This window comes from Penicillium alfredii (genome assembly GCF_028826965.1).
Source record: "Penicillium alfredii strain IBT 34128 chromosome Unknown utg000011l_segment0_segment0, whole genome shotgun sequence".
Lineage (NCBI taxonomy): Eukaryota > Fungi > Ascomycota > Eurotiomycetes > Eurotiales > Aspergillaceae > Penicillium > Penicillium alfredii.
This window is the reverse complement of record NW_026622708.1, coordinates 118,334-136,091: the sequence shown is the minus strand read 5'-3', so window position 1 is coordinate 136,091 and position 17,758 is coordinate 118,334. Positions and strand designations below refer to the sequence as shown.

The following is a 17,758-nucleotide window of genomic DNA, read 5'->3' as shown; positions in this document are numbered from 1 at the left end:
TCACTTTCTTCCTTGATCTTCCCTTCCTTTCTCCTTTGCTGGCGTACTTTAATCTTCTTATCTTTCTTATTCCTTTCTGTTCACCATGCCCATCTGGGACTCGCTCAGTGGTCGCAAACAACCTCAAGGGTCCGAGGCTTTCGACCCTTCGACCGCGGAAGATGCCACTTCGTTTCTGTCCGAAGTCGCCATTCCGGACCCGAACAAACTCCATCCCCTGGCCGGTCTAAACCAGGATACCCTCGACTACCTCACCCTCGAAGACTCCGCTCTTGATGAACTCCCCGGCTCCCGCTCGGTTTTGCCATCTCGCGGCTGGTCCGACGACCTGTGCTATGGCGCTGGCACGACGTACCTCGCCGCGCTCACAATTGGAGGCGCATGGGGACTTGCGGAAGGATTGAACAAAACACCAGTCACGGCACCGCCTAAGATTCGTCTGAACGGTGTGTTGAACTCGGTTACCCGGCGCGGTCCGTTTCTGGGGAACTCGGCTGGTGTTGTGGCGATGGTCTACAACTGCTTCAACTCGTCACTGGGATACGCGCGCGGTAAACACGATGCTACGAACAGTATTCTGGCGGGTGGCTTGAGCGGAATGCTCTTCAAGAGCACGCGTGGTGTTAAGCCCATGATGATTTCGGGAGGTATTGTGGCCACGATTGCTGGCTCCTGGGCGGTATGTATTTTCACCGCAATGCTATTCATATATATATACATCCATGGATGGCTATGGGCAGTGTTGCCTCTTACTAATGGCATATATAGGTCGTGAGAAAGGCCTTCCTTTAAATAGCTGGCGTTGGCTAGCAGTCCTCCTTCCTCCTCTCCAGTTATCCGAACGTTCCATACACTCTACGCTTTCCTTCCACGACGCAGGCGGCCGACCGTCTTCGCCACGCTCTGACTTCCACCTGCAATGTATTACAACGGCTTTTTATTATCTCTGCAGCTCTCTTCACTCCGGCGCTCACAGCATCCATGTTTCGCATTTCTACGTGGGTTGGGAACGGGGTGTGTAACTGGGTTTGTACTTTTTATTTCTTCGATCCATGTACATAGAAAAGTCACCTGCCTTTCTGGGTTTATTGACTTGGGCACTTTCATCGGTGTCTGTCAGTGACGTATCCTTAATGTTGCTAGGGGCTCCCAATAGAGTACTTCATATGCATCTCGGCAGGTATAAATGCCATTCACTTGGCAGATCTTCCATATATAATATCCTGCTGCCCGCTGGAATATTGGCACATTCAAGCTTGTTTTTACTAGCGGCGAAGCCTCCGTCTTTCAGAGGCCCCGTCAGTATGGCATTGAACTACTTCGCCTAGCCGGGAGACCTTGAATTGTCTGGATTTGGAAACCTCCAGCTTAGCAGTTCTGGTTTTCATGCGGTACAATTATTTTGAAAGGGTCCACTTGGTAGAAATATGAACATCTCGCTCCGAATTGTACCCCCAGTTAGATGATGGCCCCCGGGGGTAATTCAGGCCAGACTTGGGATAGAGAGGTAACAAGGCTGTAGATAGTGACAACTTCGCCATCCTTCGCATGTGGATCTGAAGCAGCATGTCTTTTCGCTAGAACTTTTTATGGGTCCCGGGGCCGTGAAACTGCGTGTAGATCAGAGAGCCCCGCGAGTGCCGACGTGCGGGGAATTGGAGAAGATTTTTTGCTCTTCAACCCCCCGACACTCATTTCATGGCAACTGTCCGTGGTCATGCCCAGTCTATCGGGGAGTGTGAATGGCCCTAAAGCACGTACAAAGACCTTCACTGGTTGTTGGACGTGCCGTGCTCGCCGAGTCAAGTGCGATGATGAACACCCACACTGTCGTCGCTGTCGCCGGAGCGGCTGGCAATGCCAGGGCTATGGACTGCGGCTGGGATGGTCCCAGACCCCAGGGATACGCTCTAATCGCCGCCAGTTATGGTCTTTGACTCCACAATCAAGGCATGGCCTATCTTCGGCTGCCGTGACAGCGCTCTTGGCCGAGTTAGACGGCTGCTCAGGAGATGGTAACCCCCAGCAACGAGGGCCTTTTTCGGTGTTTTCCGCATTGCCACACTCTTCGCCTCGAGGCCCATCTTCTCTCAGTCCCATACTTGATAACACGTCTGAGTCGCACGATGGGGAACAGACACAGGGCAACAGTATTTCACACCTGGCCGAGTTGTCAATCGGTAACCTCCAACATGTGAATGAGCGTTTTGACAGACCCGACTCGGCGCCTTTGCCTTGCGATATCCCCTTGGCATCGGTCTTAGATCAAGACCAGGGGCGCACACTTGAATGTTCCGATCCCGTCAACCAGCCTGATGATCATCTTGTCGTGATACACTCCGTGGCCGACTACTCAAGTCCCAGCGCTGGCGATAGTGTCGTCGCGGGTAGAGGCGAACCAGGCCGTCGGCTTTCGCGAGAACAGCGGAGGAACAATGATGGTTTTATCCCCAAACCTATGGATCCCCTGCACCTACCGAGGCAAGAGACAGAATTAGTCCACCACTGGGTCATCTTCCTGAGCGGAAATATGCTACTCATCGACACCCCCGACAACCCATGCCGCACTGTGTTTATGCCAATGGCCCTAAAAGGGTTGGAAGCCTCTCCAACTGAACCCAACATCCATCTCTCGATTTTCCACGCTATCTGTGCTTCCTCCGCTTTCAGCCTCTTTCACCTCGGCCATGACCCCCGCTATCAATCTCTCGCGGTGCACCATGATCATCTCGCTCTGCGTCACCTGCGTCAGAATTTACAGCGAGCACAGCGAATGAATGAATGCACTTTGGCTGCCGTGCTCACCTGCATCACGGTCGAAGCTATGTCTGGACGACGAAGCCGGTGGCGAACCCATGTAGCGGGTGGACTCGGTCTTCTCGAGAATGAGATCCATGACGGCTGGATCCGAAGCCCAATCGCCTCTCGCCTGCTTCAAAGCTACCTGTCCCTTTCATCACTCTGCAGTCTGCCCGTGTCGACACAGCTGATGTCACTATTGAATGGTCCTTCAGATCTCCGCCACTATCTAGAGCGGTCGCATGGCATCACAACACCTTTAGTTCAGTTTCTGGCTCATATCACCACCCTCAGTGATTCTCGGCCCGAGGTCCCTGCTGGGGACTTGGACAAGCTCGAATTACAACTGTATCTCAGTTTCCCAAGCCTATCCAATCCCGACGCACCGGGGTCGGTCATTATCCAGCATGCTCTGAACTCCTTTTACTACGCCACCATAATCTATTTCCGCCGAACACTACGTCGGGTGCCACTATCCGATGTGCAAGACCTGGTTGACAAAGCCGTTGCCGAGCTGGAAGCAGCGGATGCCCTGACGCACGAGAAAGGTGGTTGTGCCTACAACTGGGCGATTTTTGTGGTTGCCGCCGAGTGCGAGCGGCAGGACCTCCAAGCGCGCATGCGTGCCTTGTTTGATCGGAAGAGCCGCCATGGCATCCAGAACATCAATGTCCTTTGTGAGATTGTCCAGACGCTGTGGCATCGGCGGGCAGTGGCTGGGCCACATGCTGATGTTCAGTGGCAGGAAATTGCGATGAAGGCTGACTTTGATATTATGCTTGTGTAGATACTGATACAATAACTGTATTATAGGAATGTACAGCAATTATCTTCCTTACTCCGGGATCAATATACATGGAGAGTCCTCTGGCTTCGTCCATCTATACTACCACGCAAAACAACCTATACAGTATACCCTCCGTCCACCACCAACGTGGCTCCGCACATGTAGCTACTCATGGGAGAGGCAAGGAAAAGCACCGCATCCGAAATTTCTTCGACCTGGGCAGGGCGACCGACTGGCGTCATCTGAAATTGGGAATCCATCGACCCTGACTGAATCTGAGCGCTGAGAATTGGGGTGTCGACGAACCTGGCATTTTGGAATCAGCATTGTGGATTGATTATTTTTCAAGCTTGTACGATACCCAGGACAGATTGCGTTGACTCGGATCCCTTCGCGCGCGTATGCTTTGGCGTCCTAGATGATTGTTTAGCAATGGTCTTCTTTGGCCAGAAAGGAAATTATCTACCATTTTGGTCACGCCAATCACCGCTGAAGCGATTAGAATTGCTTGAAAACAACAACTCGGAAGACTTACCATGCTTCGCTGCTGTATAATGCGGAATACTGAAGGGCCCGGGAGGTCCACCGATACCGAACATGGATGAGACATTCACAATCACCCCACGACCAGCACGAAGACCCTGCGATCTTCAAATTGTCAGAGGTTATTTGTTTTCCCTCGGCGACCACGGAAATAAATGCAGCCCACTCTTGAGTCAACATCTGCCGAACCAGAGCCCTTTGACACAACCACACGCCCGTCTGGTTGATGCCGATGACCTTCTGCCACTCTTGCAGGGGCATCTCATGTGTAGGTGTTGGCGTCCCACTGATACCGGCGCAGTTGACACCAATTTCAATATGACCAAAGCGTTCTACCGTCTTTCGCACTGCTGCGTCGACGGATGCTTCATCGGCAACGTTTGCGTCCAGGATCTCCACATCAATCAGGGGGTATTGACTGCGGATCTCATCTCGAGTATGTTCGAGCAATTGGAGATTGACATCCACTAGAGCCAGCCCCTGGATGCCGCCTTTCGCGAAAGCAAGAGCGGTACTCCTACCAATCCCTGCGCGATTGAACTTTAGCAGGGACTTACTTCCACTCGGTAGTGATGATACCTACCAGAGCCGCCCCCGGTGATGAAAGCAATTCCTGAGACGTAACACGCCATTTTGTTTTGAATGCTCTGCTGAGTTGCTCATCCAACGAGTCCATTTAGGGCGAGCGTTGTTTTTATTTCCAATCTCGTCCGGATATCCAAGTCCCCGGTGGATATTGTTTCGTGTCTATTTCCATAGCACGGAGATGTCAAGTTCCGAGCTGGACCCTCTTAACCCAAAAATGCGTCGAATTACTCTCTTTGGCGTGTTAGGGCTCGTGCAGAATCGCGGGCCAGGGTGGGGCGGAAGTGGGTTCGAGCAAGACTTCTCGCCGTCGACTTCCTGATCCTGCGGTCTACAGAGTTCAGATCAATTCGGAATCGGGGTTACCATGTGTCGCTATCAGCAGTCAAAATAGTGTGGCCGGTGTCCACCAGGAGTCACAATGGGGCATCCACACGGCAAACTGGCCCTCTATGATCCAGAGGGCAGGTCGACATGTAAAAGAGAGAACATGTCCAATCTACATGGTTGCAACTGAGCAGCTTCTATTGTCTCTTTTACGAACTCTTCCATCAACTCTTCTCGCAATTGGAATATCCGAAGTCAGAATGACACATTTGGGCACGCGAATCGAGACAGATGCCATTGTCATAGGCGGCGGCTTTGGCGGATGCAATTCTCTGTATAGGCTTCGTCAGATGGGCCTATCCGTCAAGTTGATCGAGGCTGGTGGTGCATTTGGTGGCGTGTGGTACTGGAACCGATATCCTGGTGCTCGCGTCGATACCGAAATGCCCTCGTATCAGTTTAACATCCCTGCCGTGTGGAAGGGCTGGAATTGGTCAGAAAGATTCCCTGGCGATGAGGAACTGCGCCGGTATTTCCAGCATGTGGATTCAGTACTGGGTCTGAGCAAAGATACTCTCTTCCACACCATCGTCACTCGTGTCCACTACGATACTGCCTCCCGCCGCTGGATAGTCCACACCAATATCGGGCTTCGGGCGTCCTGCAAGTACCTGATCACTGCTACGGGCTCGTCTTACAAAAAGCATTATCCGCAATTTGCGGGGCTGGAGCAGTTTACAGGACAGCTTGTCCACTCGGCTGATTACCCCGACTCCCTTGACGTTACAGGCAAGCGTGTTGGGGTTGTCGGGAACGGAGCTTCGGGTCTGCAACTTGTGCAAAGTTTGGCCAAGGAAGACTGTCGGTTGACAGTCTTTATCCGCACGCCTTGCTTTGCAATCCCAATGAAGCAGAGAGCAGTCTCACTCCCGGAATCGGAGATGCTCAAGGGGTACTATGATGGCATCTTTGACCGGTGCTATACGTCCGCCACGGGGTTTCCTCATAACACCCGATTTCAATCCGCGCTCCACGCCACTCCTGAGGAGAGAAAGGAGCTGTTCGATGAGCTCTGGGCGCGAGGCGGCTACAGCTGGCTGATCTCGAACTACTACGATTTCCTGTTGAATGAACAAGCTAACTCGATCTTCTACGATTATTGGGTCCAACAAGTGCGGGCTCGCATGACGGACCGCAAGAAAATGGATCTGGTGGCTCCGCTCAAGCAGCAGATGCTCGTCGGTACGAAAAGACCCAGTCTAGAACAAGACTACTACGAGATGATTGATCGTCTCAATGTGACACTGCACAGCCTGAAACACTCCCCTATCACGGCATTCGATACCACCGGGCTGTCGACCTGCGACGGAGACACAATGGAGCATCACGATCTGGACATTGTGATTTTTGCCACGGGCTATGATGCCGTCACCGGCAGTCTTTTGGACCTCAACATCTCAGACTGCAACCAGGTCCCTCTGGCTGACAAGTGGAAGGATGGTATCCTAACCCATCTGGGCATCATGGTCCCCGACGCTCCGAACCTGTTCATGGTCTACGGACCCCAAGCTCCAACTTCCTTGGCTAATGGGCCTCCTTTTATTGAAATGGAGGTGGACTGGATTTGCAAAGCCATTGAGAAGATGCAGAAGGAAGGACTTGGCTCCATTGAGCCTAGCCAAAAAGCCGCCGAAGAATGGCAGGATCATGTTGCTGCTGTGAGCGAGCATACCCTGTACCCCAAGGCGGATTCTTGGTACATGGGTACCAACATCCCTGGTAAGCGTCGGGAGCCGCTCATCTACCTTGGTGGAATGCAGCGCTGGTGGAAGAACTGCATGGATTCCTTAGAAAATTGGGACGGCTTTCACACATTGTGATGTATTTACTTTCTCGTATCTGTACAGTGAAGCTTTGCTAGAATATAATCAAATTCATATTACCTGAAGATTAATTTCAGACAGTCCATCTTATTTCCTTCCTGTCGCTTTGTTGTTTTTATAGAAAGAATTGTTATTGTATTCTTCTTACAAGAGTAATTTCTGAGGGCAAATCATCAATATCCATACTATAGAATGGCTAACGCATTTGGCGGACTTCCAACTCCTCCTGGTACATTCAATGGCGACGAAGTGAGAAAGAAACTGTAACGCTGGCTGGCCTCACATTGGTCTGCCAGCGCCTGAAGATCCCATAACTCGCCAAGTGGCAAGCCAAATAAACTGAGACACCATTGATGGAGGACCAGGTGAATTAGCGGTTGTTCCTGTCCATCGACTATAGGCGGCATGGCTTCCACGGCGATATTATCACTCGCGACGGCGGCAAAATGCTGGTTCCATAACCAGCGAGCCATTTCGGGGGTGCCTTCCAATCCACAGACATGATGACTAGACATCGCCGCAGCTTGTTCGTCGCCATTCATGCGGCCCAGTTCCTCCGTAACCCCAAAGCGGACTATGAGAATATCCCCCTGGCGAAAAGTGATGCCTTGATACGCAGCCACTGCTTCGATATCGGAGATACCAATTCGGAATCTCGAGAATGGGGAGTATGAGATACCTTTGGCCTCGGCATAGCTTTTGAAATCAATTAGGACTCCTCGACCGGTGACACCACCACGGGCATGCCAATCTGGATTCTGTGTGAGCACCTCCGAGATCATCACATATCACCAGGGAAAGCCATACGATCGAGTGTAGGAAGCTTCTGTCGAGTGGTAGGGTCCTGAAGCTCTTCTACTGTCGGCTGAATTCCATTGTATGCTAGGCCTGTGGGAACGTGCATAAAATGGCCTATGGTATGTTAGAGTGACACTCAGAGTTCTCGGATAATTGCAAAATATACAGAGGCTATCCCACTGGCTGCTAGCTTGGGTATTGAATTCGACCTGATATCCATGAGCCTATCCATCACGTTAGAATAGAAAGAAAAGACACACCTCATCATCAAACCCATAATGTAAACCAGCCTGGTGATCCTCAAGTTTGAGGACCTTATGCGAGAGACTCTTCCGAAAGAAGTTGGGCATTTTGATACTCCCAATTGGCCAACTGACGGCTGTTATTCATTGAATTGAAAAGATGCAGTAATGGTCAACTCACTTCAGAGAGATTGAGATGCCTTCCTGCACCTCCGCAGCCGCAGCCTTGACCACGTCGGGTGTGAGCAGATTGAGAGTTCCATAGATATCTTTCTGGCCGTCTTTGTCAAAGACACCCCAGGCACAACCCTGGGGCATACCCTCCACAGGTGGCAGGTCGTCGAAGCTCGGGATTTGGGGCGCCATCATGTGAGGTTGGGGGTTGAAGTGGCAACTTGGAACTTCTTTTTAATTGTTGAGAACAGATGCGGAAAGCTGCAGGCTCTCGGCAGCACTTGAATCTGACAAGTGGCAATGCAGCGCGAGAGGCTCGTTTGAGCAGCTTCCGAAGTTCACGGGTGTTAGTGCGGGAAGTGGATCGCCTCGCTGTCACCTACCTCAACGATTGTGTCCCCACTTCAATCGCTGTGGATCCGGGGATGTGCCCATCTTTGTTTCAACCAGGGAGACGGAAGACTGTCTTTCCGGATACTATGAGAGAAAAGGCACAAGGAAATCGCGCGGAAAATCCGGTAGATGATTTCGAAGCCTTCGAGGCTTTCAGTCCAGGCCATACGGAACGACACGGCGCCGAAGCCCTAGGTTCAAGCCTCGGCACAAAGTGCTATCCCAATGCGTGCCATATTTTGCTTGGAGTCCTCTCGCTTCAGAGAGGTGAACAATTTTTTTTTTCTGTGCTGTGAGCTATGTCCCTTCAATATGACCCCGAGTTCGCCAAAGAGGCAGCCCCGATTCTGCAGCGGTTGGCCATCTCTGACAAACCGGATCTGCATGATATAACGACAAGGCGAGCTATGATGACTGCTATGACCAGCAAATTGCCTCCACTACCGGACAATCTCGAGCAACTCATTCATCGAGTCCCTGCGCCGGACGGCCACCTGGTGACGGTCTATCACTTTCGCGCCCGGCGGGAGCCGTGTGAACATAGAGAACCAGCAATTGTGCACATTCATGGTGGAGGTTTCATCTCGCTAAGTGCAGAGCAGTGTGCAACATCGCATGTCGCATCAGTGTCGCGGACCGGGGTTCAGGTCCTCACCATCGACTACCGGTTGGCACCCGAGCATCCTTACCCCGTTCCACTTGAGGATTGTTGGGCAGCACTTCAATGGGTGTATGAAAATGCACAGCTGCTGTCAATTGATCCCACTCGTATCGCAGTCATGGGGGAAAGTGCAGGTGGTGGCTTGGCCGCCGCACTGACACTGCTGGCTCGAGATCGAGCGTTGTCGCCACGGCTAGCGAAACAAATCTTGATTTACCCCATGCTGGATGACCGGACAGTCACCAATCATGCGGGTGCGTTGGCCTTCTGGACCGAGCAGGACAACATCACCGGGTGGACAGCATATCTTGGATCCAACGCCAGCGATCATATCGTGCCCTACGCCGCACCAGCCCGAGTGGAAAGCGTGGCTGGTCTTCCGCCATTGTATATAGATTGCCCACAACTTGACATCTTTGTTCATGAGGGGCTAGAGTATGCGCAACGATTTGTGGAGGCAAATATTCCCACGGAGTGCCATCTCTATCCGGGCATGCCACATGGATTCGAGGCCCTGGCACCAAGGGCGAGTGTGACGCAAAGAGCAATAGAAAATCGCTATAAGGCAATGCTTACCTTTTGATTAGCATCAATTGATACTTGGGAAAATTGTTGGAAGGAGAGGGGATTTTACACCGTAGACCCTTCGAACTACACTCAGGTTTAATCTGCTCCATAGTTCATTAGATCGGAAAGCAGAAATGCCGGGCCGTGTGGGACTCGGGGCATCTGATTCCGATATAAACATGGGCCCTTCCCCCGTTTCTTCAGACTCAATCCATCCATGGGTTTCCCCAAATTTGAACTCTCCCATTTCTTTACTATTCACCATGGCATCCATTTCAAGACCAACCCCAGATACTGTCCACCATTCTGTCAACAACCACGTCGCTCTTATCACCGGTGCTGCCAGAGGCATTGGCTTTGCGACGGCGTCCCTATTCGCCCAACATGGGGCTCGTGTGGTTCTGGTCGACTTGCATGAAGAGGACCTGAAAAGTGCATGCACCAAGATTGGTCGGCAAGCCACGTATGAGGTGTGCGATGTGAGTGACTGGGGCCAACAAGAAAAGCTGTTTCATCGTGTGTCGAACGCGATCGGCCCCATTCATCTTCTCGTGTGCAATGCAGCCGTGAATCCCGAGATTTCCCTACTGCAGAGAGCCGATCCGGCTCAACGGATGCAGATGGATTCCCAGGTTCTCTACAATTACCTGGCGGATGAACCCGAAACTGGTGATCCGGGAAGCCAACTCCGGCGACCCTCCACGAACGTATTCGACATCAATGTCAACTCTGTTTTATTTGGGCTGAAGCTTGGGGTCCACCACATGAAGCAGCAGGGTGGAGGACGAATCGTTGTTGTGGGATCGGCCGCATCCTACCTACCAGTTTCTTCGCAACCGCTCTACACCGCAAGTAAACACGCTGTGCTGGGTCTGGTCCGGAGCACATCCCAGGTTCCAGAGGTTATTCAGTCAGGGATCTCTATCTCTTGGGTCGCTCCTTGGTTGACGCTGACGTCGATGGTGGAAGGTCTCCAAGCCACCACACAGCCGCACACCTTGAAGAGCACGGCGGATGATGTGGCCTGGGCGATTGTTGCCGCTACTTTGGCCAAGAATTCAAATGGGAAAGGATATTGGGTGCAAGGGAAAGCTATCAGTGAAGTGGAAGGGGCATATGGTGAAGTGGCAGGCCGACTGATTGTGCCGGAGAATCGATTTTAGGCCATGGAAACTATATAGATCAACGCTGTTTCAGTACTAGCGCTTTCAAACTTCTTTGTTGGCATTCTATTAAAGATTGCGAGAATAGCTAAATTCAACTTGCCCTTGTGCACTAGACCTGGATAGACCCGCAGACAACCTATATAGGTCAATCCACGGGTTAGCCTATGGCTAAATACCCGAATTTAGCCTACTTGTCTCCTAAAAAGGCAATCTACGCAGACATCAGATAGAAATAGGGGGGCTAGACCAATCAGAAAAAGAGGGCAACACTAAGGTGTTCGTCCGCTAAGAATGAGTCATATTAACCGTGTACTCATCAGTCTGGGAGGTCTCGTAATTTGGTGAATTGACGCAGGATTGACATAGACATTTCAAAACTTGCCAGTGCTTTAACAGCCACAACAATGCCATGAGTAAAACAATCAGCACGAGAAATATGCCAAGTTGCAAACTGAGCTTCCATCCGGAAACGCTAAAGTCTGTGAACAGTAAGGTCATGGACGAGCGTCGTATCATTGCAGGTGATATACTTCGACTGTTCTATTTTGGATTCCGGCGTCTACACGGGTGACTAGAGAAGGCGCTTTTCCCAAAGGCCTCTGCGAAATTTGCAGATATGCCTTAATTCGTTGAAGATCTCCTAATAATCGATTTTATTATTTTATTATTTTATTATTTCTTTTTGTGCATAGTTGTATCTACATGGCCGAGGAGCCCGATGACTCATCCCTGACATAAGCCATGCGGGGGGCGCGCATAGGCGCTAATCTGCATCGGGCCGCATCAGCTGACCCTGTCCGCGTCGTCCTTTTTTCGCTTCTTTTCAGTGTTTTGCGAGGATGTTGCGCTGTTCACTCCGGATTTTTTGTCCTTGACTCTTTCCCCGATCCTCTTCGACACTCCTTTGACCCAATCTCTTTGCATCCGCCCATCTCCCTGCTGCATGCCGGTTCTTTCATTCCACTATATATAGACCGTTGGCCCTCAACGGGTCGTCACGCTAAGGCCGTTTTGGCTCGGAGGCTGAGACCGGGGGCATCTTTATCTTGTCCGCCTCTCTCATCTCCTATCCCCACACACTCATCGACTGGGGTTGTAGAACCGCCTTGTGTGGCGCCATTTCCGTTTGCGGTCGAGGCCTCGAGAACTCTTTTGTTCGAATGGCCTCCGAGTCCGGTATCCCGACCGACCGCTTTGGCTGGAGTCCACGCGAGTTTCACGATGCATCCAGCGACCATGGCACCACAAAGAGCCCCAAGGTCGACCCTACCCTTCTTTCAGTAGACGACCTGGTGCCTTCCGTATTCAACCCCGAGATATCGCCTATGCTGCCCGCTCTCCAGATCCGCACCGACTTGCCCAACACTCGCCCAGCCTCCAGCAGAGAATCTGATCCTTTGGCCTCGCTCAGTGTGTCGTCTGGCAGTCTCCCACAGCGTACCCCAAGCCTGCGCGCCCTCGTTGCCCCGCCTATCTCGAGCGCGGGATCACTGTCCCCTGCCTCTCTCATGTCGTCGCCGCAGTTGAATGCGATGGGTGACATCACCCCGTTGCCATCCCCGATTGGTGGCGCATCGCCATGGCGGAGAGGCGACTTGCCATCGCTGTCGCGCACCTCGTCCATGGCCTCACGGAGTGGCTCGAGTCTGCGGCTAAGTGACTCATCACAGATGCTCGGTCCGCCGGCTTTTCGCTCCCGTGGCAAGTCATATGCGGGGTTTGATGAGCTGGGACAAGAATCTCCAGTGTCGACTCGAATCCGTCGCAACTCACCATCAAAACACGCTCGCAACCGCAGTCTGAGTGACTACGCTCCCGCCGGCCGTACCTCCGTTCCACCCCGTCCAATTGCTGTTTCCGGCACGGGTCCAAGCATCGCGCCATCGTCCAGCGTCGACTCAAAGGCCGCAGGCCTTCATCGTGAACAATACTTGGCGGTTCAACGTGGGATTGCGTTGCCAACTGTCCGCCCTCCAAGCCCGCCTCGCAGTAGTGGCAGTGGATATGGGGACAGTGACAACGAAGCGGTCATCCATCACCCAGCACCTCTCTCGGCCCCTGAGGAAATTTACTCTGTTCGATCGATCCGCACCCAACAAGCCCGAATGTACCGGAAATTGCGAGTTCTTGGCCAGGGCACGTTCAGTCAAGTCAGTCTCGCCGCTCGTGTGGAGCAGATTCCCGAGACCCCCTTATCACCCGTCACCGATGGACCCAGTGATGTGGCGCCTACGACTCAGAAATTGGTCGCGGTCAAGATCATCGAGCATGGTCCTGCGGGTGGTGCGGACGAGGGGCGGCTGGAAGTGTCTCTCAAGCGTGAAGTCGAAATCTTGAAGGCTGTCAACCACCCATCTTTGGTCCAGCTGAAGGCATTTGGCAGTGACGAGAAGCGCGCATTGCTGGTTTTGGATTACTGTCCCGGCGGAGATCTGTTTGAATTCGCTACATCCGGCCCCCGACCCATGTCGCCCGGTCTCATTCGACGCATCTTCGCCGAGCTGGTGGATGCTGTGCGATACTTACATTCTCACTACATTGTGCACCGGGATATCAAATTGGAAAGTAAGTCTCGGTCACTCTTCATAACTTTATGAAAATGATGCTAATGGTCTTTCCAGATGTTCTGCTCACCATGCCTGCCCATGCCATGGAAGATGTGCAAAACTGGCGTACTCATGATCGAGCCGTGGTCACCCTCAGTGACCTCGGACTCTCACGACGCATCCCTGAACCTCCCGAGAGCCCACTCTTGAAAACGCGGTGTGGTAGTGAGGACTACGCCGCTCCCGAAATTCTGATGGGCCAGGCGTATGACGGTCGTTCGACCGATGCGTGGGCGCTTGGTGTTTTGCTTTATGCCATCATGGAGAGCCGTCTGCCTTTTGATGTTCTGCCCGGTACTCGTGGGGACCCGGCCAAGCTTCGAGCCCGTACGCCGCACCGTATCGCTCGGTGCGAGTGGAGCTGGTACCGCTATGCCAACGATGACGAAGAATGGGATCCCGAGAAGGGCCAGGGGCTAGATGGTGCCCAGCATTGTGTGGAGGGTCTCCTCAAGCGCAACACCAAGCGCAAGTCGCTCGATGAGATTGCCGCCATAGAGTGGGTGCGCGATGCTATCAATGTGCCCGAGGGGTTGAAACGAGGCGACAAAGAAGTGCCATAGAGCGGGTCTCCCATGCACGCCGCTGTCTTGTTTTTGTTCTTTCTTTTTCACTTTTCTTTCCCCCCTCTTTCTTCTTTCTTTTCTGTGCTTGTGATTCCCCCTTACCACTACATATATAATTTTCTTTTCACGAGACACGTTGGGTTCCGAGTTGATCGGATCTGAATTCCTTTTTTTTTTTGGTTGTTTTTCTCTTTCCTGTGACTAGACCCGCTGTTATACCCTTTATTTTCTATTCCCTTTCTGACTTGAATGTTATATCTTACGAGAGGCAGAAATCGAGAAAACTCAAAAACTACAATAAACGAATATTGACCTTTTTGTTTCTGTTCGATTTGTAGTGTAGCACGAACCTTTATATATAAATCTGGATTCCTTCGAAGCTGAAGCTCACTGGCTGAATAAATTCGATATATTGGAGAATATACATTGTCTTGCCTGTCAGAAATCCACCGGAACATACTTCGATCGGGGAAAGCAAGACGTGACTTTCCTTTTTATTGATCACCGAAGTCACCGAAGTATACACCGACGCGGGATCCGATTTCCGGGCTTTAAGGTTGGATGAGATGCCCCTCAACTCCAAAAATCTTCCCTTCAACACAACAACTGCGCTATTCAATTCTACCACAATGATCACCGGCATCGCTCACATCAACTTGACTGTCCCACAGGACACGCTGGACCAGGCAGAGGAATTCTATGGCACCACTCTGGGGTTGACGTCCACGCCGGTGCCCGTGTTGCAGAAGGGCACCATTGCATGGTAAGCGAAGTGCCCTCTGGGAGTCTTTGCAAAGAACCCATATGAGGATTATTCTCATCTACTACAGGTTCAACATTGGATCAAGCGCCCAGCAAGTCCATATTACCTTTGGTCCTACTGACCCCTCCTCGTCCCGACACCCATGCTTCAAGCTCGCTTCTCGCCAGGAGCTGGAGCAACTAAAGGGACGTGTCTATGAGCATTATGTTCGTGGAGGAGGTGCCGCACCCATGACAGCCGATAAGCCGGGAGAAATCAACTCTGGTGAGCCACGTCGTCACACTCGGCGAGACCATGCCCTAACTCGTTGATTCATACAGGCACGCAAGGGAAAGAATATCCAGAGCGATTCTTCGTGCGAGACTATGCAGGGAACTTGTTGGAGTTTACGACATAGGAAAACATAAGTATATCAACCATAGATATATTCCCATACTCCATGCGACCACCACATGTAAGGGCCATCTATGTTCCTACATCAGCCCTATATAGTTCAATACCCCAGTAGATCCCTTGATGTATTTTTTAAGCACATTTGCCCCATTAATATGACTTCGCTTGCATTAATATTGTGAGAATTATCCCCAGCCGGTGATTTTATGCTGACAATTGATCACCGCGCATTGGCGGCCCACGGGGGATGTGGAGCCGGGGAGCAACTCGCCAACTCCGAGGTGAGCTTCTTCCGCCTTTTCTGCGCTGCCATCGCCATTTCTTAAAGATCCCTCTGCTTCTTGGGTGATCATCTCTCACCACCTTGCGCAATGCTTCCTCCTACTCGGGTCCGAATGCCGGCTCTCCGGGGTCTGGCCAAATTGCCAGTGTGAGTCCCTCGCCAAGAGATTTTTTTTTTCATTTCTTTTGGTCTCGCTAACTGATCCTCTCTCCTCGCCAGCCGGACTCTCACAACCACCCTTCCCCTCCGCCAAAAAGACGATGTCGTCCTTAATAAGGTCTCGCGCAACATCACACAGCCCATCTCCCAGGGTGCCTCGCAGGCGATGCTGTACGCAGTCGGCCTCCAGGAGGAGGACATGAACAAGGCGCAGGTGGGCATCTCGTCGGTGTGGTTCAATGGCAACCCCTGCAACATGCACCTGCTGGACTTGAACAACAAGGTTCGCGAGGGTGTGCAGGACTCCGGCATGGTGGGCTTCCAGTTCAACACCGTCGGTGTCAGTGACGCCATCAGTATGGGAACCAAGGGCATGCGCTACTCTCTGCAGAGTCGAGATCTCATCGCCGACTCCGTCGAGACTGTCATGGGTGGGCAGTGGTACGATGCCAACATCAGCATTCCTGGCTGTGACAAGAACATGCCCGGTGTGCTCATGGCGATGGGCCGGGTCAACCGCCCGAGTCTGATGGTCTATGGTGGCAGCATCAAGCCTGGCTGTGCCGCGACGCAGAACAATGCCGATATCGATATCATTTCCGCTTTCCAGGCCTACGGCCAGTTCATTACCAAGGAGATCACCGAGCCCCAGCGCTTCGATGTCATCCGTCATGCCTGTCCCGGCGAGGGTGCCTGCGGTGGCATGTACACTGCCAACACCATGGCCTCGGCTATTGAGACCATGGGTATGACCCTGCCTGGATCCTCGTCTAACCCGGCCAACTCGCAGGCCAAGTACCTGGAGTGCCTGGCGGCTGGTGGCGCGATCAAGAAGCTGCTTGCCGAGGACATTCGCCCGAGCGACATCCTGACTCGCCAGGCGTTTGAGAACGCCATGGTAGTGGTGAACATTACTGGTGGCTCGACTAACGCAGTGCTACATTTGATCGCCATCGCCGACTCCGTTGGTATCAAGCTTGACATCGAGGACTTCCAATCCGTCTCGGACCGCATCCCCTTCCTGGCTGACCTGAAGCCCTCGGGCAAGTATGTCATGGCCGACCTGCACGAAATTGGTGGTACCCCGGCTCTGCTGAAGCTTCTGCTTCGCGAGGGGTTGATTGATGGCTCGGGTATGACCGTCACCGGTGAAACCCTGGCCAAGAACCTGGAGAAGCTGCCCGACTTTGACGCCGACCAGAAGATCATCCGCCCATTCTCCGACCCCATCAAGAAGACCGGTCACATTCAGATCCTGCGTGGCTCCCTGGCCCCGGGCGGCAGTGTTGGCAAGATCACCGGTAAGGAGGGCACCGCCTTCACGGGCAAGGCTCGCGTGTTTGATGATGAGGACGACTTTGTCGCCGCGCTGGAGCGCAACGAGATTAAGAAGGATGAGAAGACCGTGGTAGTGATCCGCTACACCGGTCCCAAGGGTGGACCTGGCATGCCTGGTAGGGTTCATTCTAGTCCAGAAGCTGGCTGTTGATGTCGTGCTAACCCTTCTCCCTTAGAAATGCTCAAGCCTTCTTCCGCCCTCATGGGCGCTGGCCTTGGCTCCTCATGTGCGCTGATCACTGACGGCCGTTTCTCTGGTGGCTCTCACGGCTTCTTGATCGGTCACATTGTTCCTGAGGCCGCTGTCGGTGGCCCCATTGGTCTGGTTCAGGACGGCGATGTCATCACCATTGATGCCGAGCGACGTGTGCTCGACCTTGAGGTTGCTGATGCTGAACTGGCGGTGCGAAGAAAGGACTGGGAGGCCCGCAAGGCGGCTGGCAAGCTGCCTCCGACCGGTCTGACCATGAGAGGCACTCTGGGCAAATACGCCAGGTGAGTTTGACCCGAGTATTCGTTTAATTCAATTGCCATTTCCCTGCTAATCTGCTCGCCACAGAAACGTCAAGGATGCCAGTGAGGGCTGTATCACTGATGCTGTAGAGTAAACAATCAGGTGTTTTGGGAGGATGACTTCGGTCTCGGTCATAAAACAAAAGCGATGTATTTCTGGGGCCTGTGCTATATGATATCATTGTCAATGCAATTTTCCTTCCTCCTTCACA

General features: G+C 52.5%; 10 protein-coding genes across 10 annotated transcripts; 8 read left to right on the top strand and 2 right to left on the bottom strand.

Annotated features, from left to right (window-relative positions):
• Positions 1 to 85: 85 nt before the first annotated feature.
• Positions 86 to 792, top strand: NUU61_008476 (protein transporter TIM23; the record flags this gene model as incomplete). The annotated part of the gene is made up of 2 exons (XM_056659001.1): positions 86 to 679; positions 769 to 792. 2 exons carry the CDS (start codon positions 86 to 88, stop codon positions 790 to 792), a joined length of 618 nt encoding a protein of 205 aa, XP_056507294.1.
• Positions 793 to 1,717: 925 nt separating this feature from the next.
• On the top strand, positions 1,718 to 3,586 carry NUU61_008475 (Zn(II)2Cys6 transcription factor; the record flags this gene model as incomplete). The annotated part of the gene is made up of 1 exon (XM_056659000.1): positions 1,718 to 3,586. One exon carries the CDS (start codon positions 1,718 to 1,720, stop codon positions 3,584 to 3,586), a length of 1,869 nt encoding a protein of 622 aa, XP_056507293.1.
• Positions 3,587 to 3,702: 116 nt separating this feature from the next.
• On the bottom strand, positions 3,703 to 4,761 carry NUU61_008474 (SDR family NAD(P)-dependent oxidoreductase; the record flags this gene model as incomplete). Its single annotated transcript, XM_056658999.1, has 6 exons — positions 3,703 to 3,892; positions 3,948 to 4,000; positions 4,053 to 4,075; positions 4,122 to 4,234; positions 4,296 to 4,656; positions 4,713 to 4,761. 6 exons carry the CDS (start codon positions 4,759 to 4,761, stop codon positions 3,703 to 3,705), a joined length of 789 nt encoding a protein of 262 aa, XP_056507292.1.
• Positions 4,762 to 5,301: 540 nt separating this feature from the next.
• On the top strand, positions 5,302 to 6,921 carry NUU61_008473 (flavin-containing monooxygenase; the record flags this gene model as incomplete). Its single annotated transcript, XM_056658998.1, has 1 exon — positions 5,302 to 6,921. The coding sequence occupies one exon, from the start codon at positions 5,302 to 5,304 to the stop codon at positions 6,919 to 6,921; it is 1,620 nt and encodes a 539-aa protein (XP_056507291.1).
• A 188-nt stretch (positions 6,922 to 7,109) lies between these two features.
• NUU61_008472 (cyclase) lies at positions 7,110 to 8,333 on the bottom strand (the record flags this gene model as incomplete). The annotated part of the gene is made up of 5 exons (XM_056658997.1): positions 7,110 to 7,675; positions 7,732 to 7,836; positions 7,889 to 7,931; positions 7,983 to 8,094; positions 8,146 to 8,333. 5 exons carry the CDS (start codon positions 8,331 to 8,333, stop codon positions 7,110 to 7,112), a joined length of 1,014 nt encoding a protein of 337 aa, XP_056507290.1.
• A 497-nt stretch (positions 8,334 to 8,830) lies between these two features.
• NUU61_008471 (alpha/beta hydrolase) lies at positions 8,831 to 9,775 on the top strand (the record flags this gene model as incomplete). Its single annotated transcript, XM_056658996.1, has 1 exon — positions 8,831 to 9,775. One exon carries the CDS (start codon positions 8,831 to 8,833, stop codon positions 9,773 to 9,775), a length of 945 nt encoding a protein of 314 aa, XP_056507289.1.
• A 247-nt stretch (positions 9,776 to 10,022) lies between these two features.
• On the top strand, positions 10,023 to 10,922 carry NUU61_008470 (uncharacterized protein; the record flags this gene model as incomplete). Its single annotated transcript, XM_056658995.1, has 1 exon — positions 10,023 to 10,922. The coding sequence occupies one exon, from the start codon at positions 10,023 to 10,025 to the stop codon at positions 10,920 to 10,922; it is 900 nt and encodes a 299-aa protein (XP_056507288.1).
• Positions 10,923 to 12,085: 1,163 nt separating this feature from the next.
• On the top strand, positions 12,086 to 14,094 carry NUU61_008469 (putative protein kinase; the record flags this gene model as incomplete). Its single annotated transcript, XM_056658994.1, has 2 exons — positions 12,086 to 13,490; positions 13,547 to 14,094. The coding sequence occupies 2 exons, from the start codon at positions 12,086 to 12,088 to the stop codon at positions 14,092 to 14,094; spliced, it is 1,953 nt and encodes a 650-aa protein (XP_056507287.1).
• A 632-nt stretch (positions 14,095 to 14,726) lies between these two features.
• On the top strand, positions 14,727 to 15,257 carry NUU61_008468 (putative glyoxalase family protein; the record flags this gene model as incomplete). Its single annotated transcript, XM_056658993.1, has 3 exons — positions 14,727 to 14,860; positions 14,928 to 15,124; positions 15,181 to 15,257. 3 exons carry the CDS (start codon positions 14,727 to 14,729, stop codon positions 15,255 to 15,257), a joined length of 408 nt encoding a protein of 135 aa, XP_056507286.1.
• A 367-nt stretch (positions 15,258 to 15,624) lies between these two features.
• Positions 15,625 to 17,641, top strand: ilv3 (dihydroxy-acid dehydratase ILV3; the record flags this gene model as incomplete). Its single annotated transcript, XM_056658992.1, has 4 exons — positions 15,625 to 15,683; positions 15,756 to 17,149; positions 17,210 to 17,528; positions 17,593 to 17,641. 4 exons carry the CDS (start codon positions 15,625 to 15,627, stop codon positions 17,639 to 17,641), a joined length of 1,821 nt encoding a protein of 606 aa, XP_056507285.1.
• Positions 17,642 to 17,758: the final 117 nt, after the last annotated feature.